This window comes from Aphelocoma coerulescens, chromosome 14 (genome assembly GCF_041296385.1).
Source record: "Aphelocoma coerulescens isolate FSJ_1873_10779 chromosome 14, UR_Acoe_1.0, whole genome shotgun sequence".
Taxonomy (NCBI): domain Eukaryota; kingdom Metazoa; phylum Chordata; class Aves; order Passeriformes; family Corvidae; genus Aphelocoma; species Aphelocoma coerulescens.
In genome coordinates, this window is record NC_091028.1 from 12,234,008 (window position 1) to 12,246,982 (window position 12,975).

The 12,975-nt window shown below is 44.7% G+C and overlaps 1 protein-coding gene across 1 annotated transcript; it reads right to left on the reverse strand.

The window, feature by feature from the left end:
* Positions 1-5,167: 5,167 nt before the first annotated feature.
* BRAT1 (BRCA1 associated ATM activator 1) lies at positions 5,168-11,704 on the reverse strand. The gene is made up of 10 exons (XM_069030427.1): positions 10,467-11,704; positions 10,257-10,376; positions 9,707-9,798; positions 9,343-9,461; positions 8,654-8,840; positions 8,455-8,528; positions 7,766-7,868; positions 7,386-7,484; positions 6,249-6,427; positions 5,168-6,051 (listed from the first exon to the last, which is right to left on the reverse strand). The coding sequence occupies exons 1-10, from the start codon at positions 10,892-10,894 to the stop codon at positions 5,326-5,328; spliced, it is 2,127 nt and encodes a 708-aa protein (XP_068886528.1). The 5' UTR covers positions 10,895-11,704; the 3' UTR covers positions 5,168-5,325.
* Positions 11,705-12,975: the final 1,271 nt, after the last annotated feature.

Sequence of the window (12,975 nt, forward strand, 5' to 3'; positions counted from 1 at the left end):
GGCTAAATGGTGCTTAAATACCTTGGTCCCACCACTGCTTTCCCTGAGCAAGTGACCCCTTTGTGCCTTGCTGAATCTCAACCATCATCTAATGTAATTTGAAATTTACAGTTTAAATACTTTATTTATGAGGATAATTGTTGTTTACAGATCTGAAATCTTACTGTCTTTTCCAAATATTGCAGAAAGCTTCAGTGCTGAACAAAGCCCACGGGTTCCCTTTAGAAGCCCACAGGTGGGGTTTTTTGTTGATTTTGTTGTTATTTCACATGACCCTCACTGAAAATACTGTCACTGCTCCCTATTTTCAGAAAGAGGCTATTTAGCTGAGAAAGCTGTGCTGTTGTCTTATACACTATTTCACTGAGAAGAAAATACGTTGAAAGAACATGCAATGTTAAAGGTATTTTGAATCAAACTCACTTCAACTGGTTTTAGTGGAGGCTTTAGCCTTGTTTTCACAGGGCTCTTTGTCACAACCTAAAGCTCAAAATACTCTGTTGGGTCAAAGTTAGGGTTACTAGACAGCATTAATGAATACTGCATTTTTGTCCTCAGTTACATGGACAAGACAGGATTGCTGTGCAGCCACAGCTGTTTGTCTCAGGGCTGTGACAAGCCTGTACGGATGTTGTCACTTAGCAACCGCTGCCATTTGTGTTTTAACTGCAGCTTTTTTGTTGTTGGCACGTAATGAGAATTGTAATCACGAGATCAGTCCCATTAAGGGTGTTTGTTATCGAGAGTGATGGGTTTTAGGACTCACCTGTGCCCCAGACTATAAGGGCTAAATCAGAAGATTTAATGTGTGATGCAGCTTAATAAGGGTTTGTTTAGGAGCTGGCTTGGCTGGGCCAAGTCATGTTTCAAGATGTACAGCCTGCATTCACCATCTGCCAGACCTGGCTCTGCAGCTCCTCCGTGCTGGTCACAGCCCAGCCCAGAAGCTGCTTTGAGGCCAAAGCTCTGAGTGCAGAAATGAGGGACCAGCCTGGGCAAGCCTGGATGTGCCTCAGCACAGCAGCATCAGATCCCTGCTCCCTTCTTCTGACCCAGGGAATATGGGGTCAAGGCAGACTGGAAATGTGAGGAGTGAGATGGCACAACTGAAGATTGAAGGTATCTCTATCTCTTGAGGGTAATTTCCACCTACATTTTGCATTGACAATGAGTGAAAAGGGTCAGACCTACAACAGTTCAAGCTCTAACACTCTACAGGAACTGTTAAAGGTCATGGTTTAACACCTGATCTGATCTAACCAAGAAATGTCTCTCAAAGAGGTGGGTGCACCCTCTGTCCCAGACACTAGGTTCCTGCCCTGGCATGGAGGTTAACAACCAGGCAAGTGGGAAGCAACCTGGTTTGGATGGGTTTGTTTTGGAGGCAAAAGTGTGAAAGGCATCTTTGCAGCCCTGTTACATGTTTATTATTATGTAAATAAACCCTTTCAGCTGCTGTGCTCTGAGCAGAGGCTGGGTATTGATACCACAGATAGAAACAGTTTTCTTTAATTTTGTTTTGCTTTACTGAAGTTGTTGTGTAATTGCACCTGTAGCTCTGCAGAGACCCTTGGTGAGGGCTGCTCATCCCCCTTCCATCGGGGGTGGGATTTAGGAGAGCACCCAGGATGTGTTTCCTCACAGCTGCACATCCCCAGCTCTGCTCTGCCTTGTCCAGATGAACACACTGCTCCTTTGAATCCCATTTCTGTGTGTGCTGGCTCCACGGTTAAAGGCAGGACCTGTCCTGCCTCTGGAGCAGCACAGCTGATGCAGGCTGAGGTCTGGCCCTGTTGAAGTGGTGCTTTATTTTTCTGCAGAGGACAAAACCCACTGCTCTGAGGGGAAATGAGACAGACCACAGAGCTGCTGCTACTGGTATATTTTTCCATTGTAAATTGCTGAGATCTTCTACAGTGAAGCTGGTTGATGAGTTTCCTCTCTAATGCACACTGGTTTTTAGAAGCCTTGATGAATATGTATTGAAAGGTAGAGCAAATTTTATCAGAGGAAGACAGAAGGAATTGCAAAGATGTGCACAAATTGATTTGTAATCACAGATCATGTATATCTAAGCTGAAGCAACAGCCCTAGACATTTATGGGCCGTTTTTGACTAAGTTGTGCAATTTGTATAATTAGGGAAAGAATATTCTTTGTATTGTAAATGTCTAGTGTATTAAACCAGAAAATTAACAGCCATTTCTTTGGCAGCTTTCATAAAGCCTTTGCTAGTGCAAGGCTGAGCCAAAGATGCTTATTCTCTCTAGTGTCCAAGTCTGAGCAGTTAAAGGATAAATCCTTTCTTCAGAGCTTTGTTGAAATGTGTTGAAAGCAACTCTAGGAATTTCCTACCTGTGTACAGATCAGACAACACAACATTGCCTCAGTGCAAATAAGGAGCTGAAATGAGCTTTAAAATTCTCTTCTTTCACAGCACCAGCCAGGAGAGATACAATTTTTTTTTAAGCTGTGATGTTTTGTGTCAATACCACCTGTATTGCTCCTTCCTGCTATTCACAGCCCACTTAGAAGCAAAGGACAGTCCCGAGCCTCGTTGCCTCTTGCATTGAGGTCCATGTGTGGCTACAGCCTCTGCCAGAATCAGCTCTGTGTGTGGGTGGGTGATGGAAAAACTCTCAGTGGTGTCTGCCTCCTGCAGGAACTGAGCATAGCTACAGCTCTGATGGGATGAATGCTGGAGTTTCCAGAGAAATCCATCCCAAAATATCCGTAAGAGCAGGTCAGGCAGCCCCCTCCTTCTCTATGCTTTGTGACAGGAGCAAACTGGTGGCAGTTTCTGGAGGGACAACTGCTGTTGTGAAGGGGTTAAGTAACAATGGCACTTGCTGAAGTGAATGCTCAGGATGCACCTGGGGGCAGCCAGAGCTGCTCAGAGTTGTCTCCTTAGGAGCCAAGCTTTCCCCGAGGTGCAGCATGACCACAGCAACACTTACCACAGTGTAATTCTTAACCCAGCAGGAAGCTGTGTGGCTGGGATAAGGATCTTGTGGAGGTGCAAAAAAAAAGTCTGGGTAGGCAAGAAGTGTGTTTAAAGTAAGTTGTGAGTGTAAGCAAGTGGGGTAGGGCTTGTATGAGTTCTCAAGTGTGTGAAGATGGGCATCCTAGAGAGGGTATCCCAGCATGAGGGATGATCCACATCAGTAGCTGTTGGTGTGTGTTCATAAACTTGGTAGCTAAATTTCCAGCTCAAAAATCCCACCCCATTGTTTTCTGTAGAAAGAATTGTGGGGTTTTTAGTTTGTTTTCATCTCCCTGAATCTCTCCCTTAATCTTAGTCCCAGGCATTTGTTCTGCACACTGCCCAGATGCCCATGCCCCTTCCTGTTTCTCCCAGTTATCAGGTGTGGGATGGCAGTGCCAGCACCTCGGTGTCAGTGGGACTCCACTGTCACTGGAGCAGCAGAGAAAACAAAAGGCCAAGCAGGGAGCTCAGAGAGGACAGAAATACAGAGTCAGCACTGTCACAGAGCTGCTGGAGGTGGAGGCCTGTTTTTAATGAAAGAGGAAACAAGTCCTTAATACCCCTTCTAAAGATAAGGACTCCCCCCAGTTTGTTGTACATTTGATTTTTACTGTACAAACGTAAAAACACGACTTTGGACTGCAGTTAGGCAGATGCTACAAACATTATGTCACCTCACCCCAGCTGATTAAAAAGAAAAAAGAGTTCCATGAAAAATTAATAGGTCTGGGAGTTGAGAGGCCTTGGTAATAAGCAGTGAGTTTTCCTTCTGTAACAGCTCACTTTTTCAATTTGCTGATATCTGAACAATTCCTTGGAGTCTCCTAAACTGCACAGCTCTGAAATGACAAGAATTCCAGCACTGATCAGGAGGGAGGCATTTGCCCAGCAACCTGCTGTCTCCTCTCCTGGAGCACAGCTGACCTACTGTCAACACAGAATGCTGCTTTTGGAACTGTGGTGCCTTCACTAGACAGGACTGCTGGAACTCCACAAACACTCCACACTTCTTTAAAAGCACATCCCAGCTCTCTCACTAACCCTTTCCATTTCTGAGATGAATGCAGTGGCAGGAAAAGGCCTGAATTTTAGTATCTTCTGTCTTTTGCCAGGTGTAGACCCTGCTCAGGTAGAATTGAGTGTCAGCAGCAGAGCTATTCTCTCCTAAAACAGCTGCTGGTACAACACCCAAGGGCTCTGTCACACATAAAGCTGTGCATACAGCAATAGGCAAGTGTGCTGCTTTCCTCAAAAGGCAGAGAGAAACCTTCAGCTTCAGCAGCAAGAGATCCAAACTACATCTCACCCCATTGTACAGCTGCAGGGGGGAGGAGGTTGTACAAGTCCTTTCACTGCTTTAGATGCTACAGCCTCCACTGCCCTAAAATCAGTGTCATGTTCCTGCCTCTCCTCAGGCTGCAGGAGGAAAAAGGATGCTCAGGATCACCTCAGTGCTGGAAAAGAACACACCATGGTTTGATCTACTGCTAAAGGTAGTTTGGTTTGGGTTTTTTTCCAGGTTGCAGAAAGCTTCTTAGCACATGGCACGATACTGGAGTAAGTTGCAAACTGCAGTCTTCCCCAAGTTTTTAAAAAACTGGTATTTTTTTCTCAGCAAATCATGTTGCCATTCACACTATGGCTGCAGTTTTCTAATTGTTACCAAAACTAATCGTAGATCAAATTCATCTTGAAAAAGCTGTAGGTGTCAGTTTCTCTCAAAAGTTAGAAACTATCTGAGTACTTCAGGAATGGAAAACAGGAGCACTTGGAAAAAAAAAAATCAGAAGAATAGACTTGCTTCTGGCTTCAATTAAAACCAAAGTCAGCATGTTGGTGTCACTGCTGAGATCAAGCAAGTCTGTGATCTATAGGAGAAAATTTGTAATGCTAAGGATGATCAGCTTTTGACTCCTTAAATGCCATATTCTGCTCTAGACCTCAAAATGCACAAGGGAAGCTGAGAGCTCTGTTTTTAGAATAAAATACAGAAAGGTCAAAACAAGTGTCCCTTAAAACCAGTCTCCATCAGTTTTAGCTACTCTGGCTCTAGAAGGAGCCAGCAACAGCTTGTTTTCAGTCACTCCTTTGTTTTTTTAAAATGCTTCCTTATGTAGGCATGGTCTGGTGCTTTCTTAAAAGACAACAACTTAAAAAAAAAGAACAAATACCATTCTTAATGTTTTTACTTTGAAAAAGAAATAGGAGTTTATTGGAAATGACACTTTAATGAAAAAAATTCGTCAGTATTAAAGCAAAACTTTTCTAACCCATTTAACAGCTAACAAAACCATCCTTCTCCTCCAGAAGAAAACTGCTCCCTCAGAGCAAAAGATGAGTTCAGTAACAGTCAACTTCGTTATCCTCTATGGTCCCCACAGTAGCAAGGATGTCCTGTAAGAGAGACTGAGGCCTTTCTTCCACGTGGTCACTACTTTTATTTAGCTCATCATGTAGCTCCAGTAAGTCTATTGCACCCAAAGCTAACATCATGCTCTCTGGATCTTGGAAATCCACCCCATCACCACCATCCGTGGGGAAGTTCTGGGCCAGAGAACCCTGTCTTAGTGTCCTCTGTAACCAGGCAATGCCACGTCCTGCAGGTGAATCTTCAATCTCTTGTGGATTCTCCAAAGTACTCATGGGGTAGAAATGACCTCTTAAGCCAATCAGCACATCACAGGCTCTCTGCCCCACGGGTTTGTCACAGTCGCACAAAGATCGAAACAAAAACCCAAACAGCTTTGCTCGACAAAACACCTGCAGCAGCTCATTCTGAGGGGTGGAACTTGTGACTGCAGAGGAGACAGGAGCATAGGGACATTGGGAAAGCTGGCAAATGGTCTGACTACAGAAAACTTCAACCAGTTCCAAACCACCAAGTCTGACTTCCCAGTCTAAGTCATGCTCCACAGTCTGGATAACTCTAGAGACAAACTGCTCTGTATCCTCCAGCTGACCCGTGCAGCCTTCTCTCAGCCACGTGGTGAAGATGCTGATCACAGCCCTCCTAGGAAAGCCCTCTGAGTCTGTTGACAAGATTTCCTGAAGCTTTGCTACAGTGTTCTAGATGCAAAAAGACAAAAGAGAAAGCACAGTGAGGAGAGGAACATGCAAAGAAACAAGAACAGCAAAGGTAAAAAATCTTGTCATTACTGGTTGTGCAATCTGCCTGCATGAGCAGGTAACTTATGAAGAAAGTTATAAGCAGTACAGCAGGAAACTGATGGGTAGTTGTGCTCATGCAGAAGAAGTTATCCTACCTCTCTGTTATACAGATTGCCTGTGGCAGGTGACTCTGGAGCAAAGCAAGTAATGAAGGCCAGGAGTCCCACCGCAGTCACAGCACTCGCTCGCACGTAGCTCTCTGGATCCTCCAGTAGGTTTTCTGTGAGCCTCAGCACCTCTGGGGACAGGAGACACTGCCTGAACTCCTTCTGGTCTGTAAACAAGATAGCAATCCAGAGAAGTGGGACTTTATTTCTTCAGAGCATGAAGCTGTTTCTAATGCAAACCGTTCTTTGCCTCATACCAGGATGGACACTGCCTGCAGGGACCACACAGCTGCTCACCAGAGCACAGATGCTCTGTGTCAGGCTCCTCCTCTCCCAGCAGCTTTTAGTCAAGCCCTGACAGACACTGGAACTTAGAAAATTGCATTTACAGTTGTTTTAGCAGCAAGAAAAAACTCTGCAGGCAAGCGGGGACATGGTTTCAGCCTCATCAAATTTATGCCTTTGCTTCAAGGAGAAAAAATAAGTCTTCCTTTCCAGTTGTCAGGCACATGGCAGAGAAAACAAAAGTGGCTGGAGGGTAAAAAGTGCTAATGCAGCTGAGTGTGCTGGATACTTCCTGTGTGACCTGGGGACAACAGCAGTCGGCAACATCCCCCCTCTTCCAACATCGCAGAGCTATGGTAGGAAAATTAGCATTGCCTCAGTGCTACCTGCTGCAAAGCCTGAGCCACCAGGAAAGTGGAAAATCAGTAATTAATCCCAAGCATGCAAAGCAGGTCTAGGCTTTTAGCCTCCTAAAGCCCAGCCCCCAGCCTGCTGAAAGAAACCAGACTCTGCTGCAGAGCAAACTGAAAAACAGAACGTGTTATCTGCCATTAAGCACTGTCACCTGCCTTGACAGACATGTCTCAACACCCCTCAGTTTAACTCACCAAAACTGCCATTAAGGCAGGTACAGCAGTCTGAGTTCAACAGAAAAAGCAGGGTAAGTTTATTAATATTTTTGTCAGATTTTGATCATGTTCTAAGAGTAAAAATCTTGACACTTCTTTCTTTTCTCAGCCCGCCAGTAACAGGTCAGAAGATGCTTCACCAGCCCGACTGACTTTCACAGCTTTAAAAGAAATACTCCTCCAGTCTGAACTGTCAAATCTTTGCACCTACCTCTCAAGCATTTAACCATGGCAGTGAGGAATTCCAGGGAAGAATCTCTTACTTCCCAGCAAGGACTGCACAAATGCTTCTGCAGCACCAGAAACACATCTGTAAAAGGCAAGTGACAAACCTGAACAGACATGAAAGGCAACAAGCCTTACTGAAGCACTCACTGTACAAACTCTGCATCATTTCATCTGATACAATCCCTTTTGCTGCTGCTGTGTGCTTCTCCCAGAGTTCTGCAAAGCACTATTTGGGCAGCTAAACGTAAATTCAACGTAACTGTGAACAAGTGAATCCAGTGCTTTGAGCAGGAAAGGTAGGCAGGGGCAGATTTTGTATGTGCCACTGGCTGCTGTTTGTCCCAGCTGGAACAGCTTTGTTACCTTCCAAAATCTTCTCAGTTTGTTGCCACTGACTGTTGGAGCAGGACAGTTCCTGCAAGTGCACCAACCACTTGGATGTAGCTTGAAAGGTTTTCTTTAGAACCTGAAGCAATGTAAAGCAGATTTACTTTACTACAGGAGGAGGCGGTGTTGCCTTTATGCCTTTAAAGGTAAAATTCATTTTAGCCTAAAACTTACAGAGAAATTCTCAGAGTAAACAAGTGCATATGCCTCCTTACTAAGAAGCCAGCCACGAATAAATGGTGCTTAAAAATAATTTCTAACAAACATCTAGAAAATCCCTGTGTTCAGCTAAGCATTACGAAGTTCTATTACCTCCAGCTTTGGATTTGCAGTTGCCACCGGAGTCACTCAAACAAAACAAAGCAAAAAACCAAACCCCCTTAATAAAAAGAATTCAATACTTCATGGCTGTGTCAAGTTGAGAGTGTCAGTGCTACTCTGAGACATGATGGCTCCTGTCTTCTCAAGAACTCTCATTGTATTGGTCAGTTACTTGCTCATTAGAATTTTAGCTATTTTCTGTAAGCCACACAGGACAAGGCAAGTCTCCTACATGTTCTAGTACAAAGTGAGCTAAGAAACAACTGTGGTCAGATCATTTCTCAGAATTACACCCCACTGGGGCAAGCTAATAGACTTGGATCTCTCCCTAGTTCTATACTCACAGTAGGGCTGGTGTTTGGACTGTGCAGATATGCCAGAAGAACATCAAATAGACTTCCTATGAGGGTGTCACAGTCTGAAACAGAGAAAACAAACCCAAAGGACCAATACTGAGAGATGGAGCAGCAAAATCCCTGCTGAAATACAGAAAGACACAGGGTTGCAAAACTGTTTTGGATAAGAAAGCAAAGATTAACTCACCTTTTTTCTCTGAGAGTGCTGCAAGGACATCAAGAGCTGACTTTTGCACTCTGAAGCAATTGATCAAATTCTGGCTTATTGTTCTTCCCAGAGGAGAAGCTGGGCTCAAGAAGCCATTGCAGAACTGTAAAATTGTCATGAGAGAGCGCAGCAAGGACGCACAGGGTAAATCCACTCTTAAATGTTTCTAATGGGTGAGAAAGAAAAAAAGAGAAAAGAGTTTCCTGCAACAGTCTCAAGTACAGAGAAATTTTTTGTCAGAAGGCAGCAAAAATTGCAATTTCTAGTGAGTTCTTAAGGTACCACTATGTCAATAACTAAAAATAAATTAATTTCCTCTCTTCCAAGAACTATTGCAGAGATGGAAGGAGATTCTTCTGACTGCTTGGGAAAGCAGTTCAATTTGTGTTTCTTCTCAGGATCAATAGTTGCAATACAAGTAAGGTATGGTAGCAAAGCTCATCAAGACACTTAAAACTTAAGTGCAGTCCCTCTTCATGAGCCTCAGTAGTCCTGTGTTTTCATATTTAGAGTCTACTGTGCTTAATTTCCTTAAACTATGGAAACCCTCACTGCCAACTCCCCTCCATGTTCTGTTGTGCTCTACTGTGAAAGTTTGCAACCACTCTTAACACTGTCTCTAAAGGACCAGTTTGATTCCCAGGCTTATTTCCCTCTCTGAACATTACCAGAGACAGCAGCTTCTCCAGGTGAGCAAGGGTCTGACACAGGAGACCAGCACAAGATGTCTTGGAGGACAGAAGACTTTCAACAGTGACAGGATCACTAACAGACTCATCCAGCAAACCTAGAGGCCCAAAGAAAGGGAGAGCTCAAGTTGTCAGTGAATAGAAAAGACTGTGATTTGTAAAGTTAACCAAGATATTCAGCTGATGTAGTATGAATATCCCCTCAAATGCAACTGGCAGTAGGATTTACCACAAACACTGCTACCGTCCTTGACTTCTCCTACTCTTTTTCCTCCAGTTTTGTCTGCACCAGACACTTGAAACACTGGCAAGCAGGCCTCTAACTTTTCTGTCACAACTGTACCTGCATATTCCAGAGGCTGGGAGGCTGCTCTCAAAATACAGTCCATTGGCTGAAGCAGAACAGTCAGTGCCTGAATCCTGACATCTTGTGGGCTTCAAGGAGGAAACAGCAGTTACCAAAACAAGAACACTTCACTTCCTTCCCAAATACCTGCCCCCAAATGCTGAGCAGGATAATGATTTTCATGCAGGCTTTTAACCAAGCCAGCAATGACAGAGCAACAAAAGCAGTATCACAATCTGAGCCTTCTTCCAAGCTTCACTTGCTAACTGAAAGCAAAGGAGAAATGGCAGTGGAATTTAGAAGCAGCTTTATCAAGCCATGCAAACAGAGAATGGGATCCTGTGTAAGGAGGCTGAGAGAGAGGCATATCTTGTCAACAAAAGAGTGTCCTTCTATCTTAAAACAAGCGTGTTACTTAGCCTGTAAATCAATATCTGTATGTGCCATATTCATCTGGTGATTTCCTGGTGCTTTTTCACTACCTAAAGTGGAATTATGGAGCAGAAACACCTGCATAGGGCAGAAATGTCATTGCATTAAGTCCTACCATTTGCAGAGCTTCAGAAGTCCCACTGCCAGAGGACCTGCTTGTACTGGGGTTAAGTGTTCCAGAGCAGAAGTTATTAATGCCCAAAAGCTGCCTTCAGCGCCACAAAACACAGATGACCTGAGAAGAAAGAAGTGTAAGTGTCACCTATCACATGGTGGCAAACAGATCTATGTCAGCACGGGCTCCAAGGTGCCAGAAGATCTTTACCGTGCCACGTTAAGCAAAAGATTGGCCAGCACAGGCTGTGCTTGAACAGTCTCCTCCAGCAGAAAGGATTTGATTTGCTTTGCTATGTCTAACCAAAGGACTTCAGTCCATGCAGCATGACAACTGCCAAAATAGCTGCTGAACAAACTGTTCAACAGCTTCAGTGACTGCTCGATGTGAGAGGCAGAGCTGGACTGAAGTGACTCTTCTATGTGCTTTACAATCATCTGGGCACATACTGGCCAGTCACAGTCCTTTGCACCGAGAGCTTTCAATGTTTCAGACTCTAGGGAGAAGGTGAGTATGTGCACCACGAGCTGGCTGGCAGCTGAAGCCACAAACAGGCTGGGATCCCCTTGCAGAGCGAAGATCACATCCATGCCTCCTGTGGGAAAACAAAACAAGTCACTGGAGGAAAAAACAACCATTTATGACTAATTCAGGTACCACACAGCTTTAAATGGTGGTGGTGAGGTTTTCTTGTATTTTGTTTTGTAGTCTCTACGCAAAGTCAGCCAGTCCTTAAGAACAAGCAAACAGAAGAAGAAAATAAAATTGTTTTCAGATCCTCAGGGGTTTAATAACTCAGGATTAGACTTCAATATAACATCAGTAACATCAGGAGAGTTGACAACACACTCAGTGTGTATTTATGGAAAGAGCCTGTACCATCTCTGGACATAACCAGTAGGAAAAACATGAGCAGCAGTATCAGTACCATTTTTCCATCACATGGACAGCAGCACGTGCTGTACTTTAATACCAATCCAGTCTTTTAGGCCCCTCTGTACATGGGATCTAAAGCTGGTGTTAACAGCAGAATTTACATACCTGCATAACAACACCACGATAGCAAATGTGTGCAAGGACTAAGAGGTAAATGAGCCTCTGCTTAGTTTTTCTGCACTAAAATCATGCTGAAATGTACCCTTTAGTAGGAGTTACAAACAAGATTACAGATAGCTCTTGATTTTGTAAGGGCAGTTTTATAAGATTCTTTCTCCTCTATAACAAGCACCATCTTCAGTGTTTGGAGAAAAAACCCCAAATGTATAACTGACTTAAGAGAAGTTAATGCTTAGCTAACTTAACCAACATCTTTCAATGAGTTTGGTGTTTTTGACCAATGGCTTATTTGAATCTTAAATAAACAAAGACTCCCATCTTGCTCATTTGACATCTGAGCAACAGACTGGAATGGCAGGGACACAGGAGATCTGGGGAGCCCCCAGCCCCAGCAGTACTCACCCGTGGAGCAGAGGAAGTGCAGGGCAGGCTGGTGGTGCACCATGCTGTGCACACCCTTCACCCAGCCGCTGCGCACCGACGCGTCCTCCCACGCCGCACTGCCCCGCGGCCCCTCCTGGCCAAAGAGCCTCCCCAGCAGCTTCTCCTGCCGAGGCCAGAGCAGAACACAGAGCAAACAGTGAGCAAAAGGGGCTGCTCTGTCCGAGTCAAGAGTATCAGTACTGTAGTGAAACCTCCTGTTGCTAGAAGTATCGCTAAAATGGGCAATTTTCAGAATCTCATGCTTAAACGTAACAGGTGGACAAACTAGAGTGTTCAAAACCAAAACTGCTTTGTTTCCAGGTGCTAAGGGACAACTTATGTATATCAGTTCCATTAGACTTCTTTATACACCTGTACACATCTCTTCCCTGAATGAAGCCTTTTGAGTTTTACACTGTAAATGTATCCTATTGTAGAAAGCAGGGCTTTAAAAAGCTCCCGCGCTTTTGCAGGGAATCAGAAACTTCCTGTCAACCTACTATGGAGGGAAAATGACATCTGTTAGTGCAGTTTAAATCTACAGGATCTATCCTGGGGTACAGTACTGTGCAGTGACTGCTGTGAAGTAGTGTTACCCCATACATTCTTGAACTAAAAATGGGAAGCACTACACATCAGCATTCACAGTCCTGCTGGGGTGAGACAGAAGTGAGAAGCAACTTTACATGAGAAGCAAACAGGAATGGTGATTGTAGGTCTTTGTTATCATATCACGTTTGCTGAGCTGTTGCATGTAAGCCATAAATTTACTAAGCAGAATATGCATTTTCAGGGGTCATCTATACAGAAGGAGGAGACAGACACACAGCAGCAGGTACCTGGGTGGCCGACTCACCTGCAGGTGCTGGAAGCGGCTTTCGGAAGAGGCGAGGATCCCAGCTAACTGCAGGGTAAAGGACAGGATGCTGGGGCTGGGATCCGGCAGGGCCAGCACGGAGGTGATGAGCTCTGTCAGACACGGGTTGTCCTGCAGCAGCTCCACAGTCGGATCTGCCCACGAGAGGTCAGAAAACAGCAGGTCACTGCCAGGACTGTCCTCTCTCACTAAGGCGGTTCCCTGAGCTGAGGCAGCCCCTGCCAACTGTTAGAACTGATGAATTCGGGTTTACCCGCAGCATTTTCAGGTGTCACAGTACCTCAGTTGTGGAGACATCCAAATCCCACCTGGACACTATTCCTGGGTCATCTGCTCTAGCTGACCCTGCCTTAGCAGGGGGTT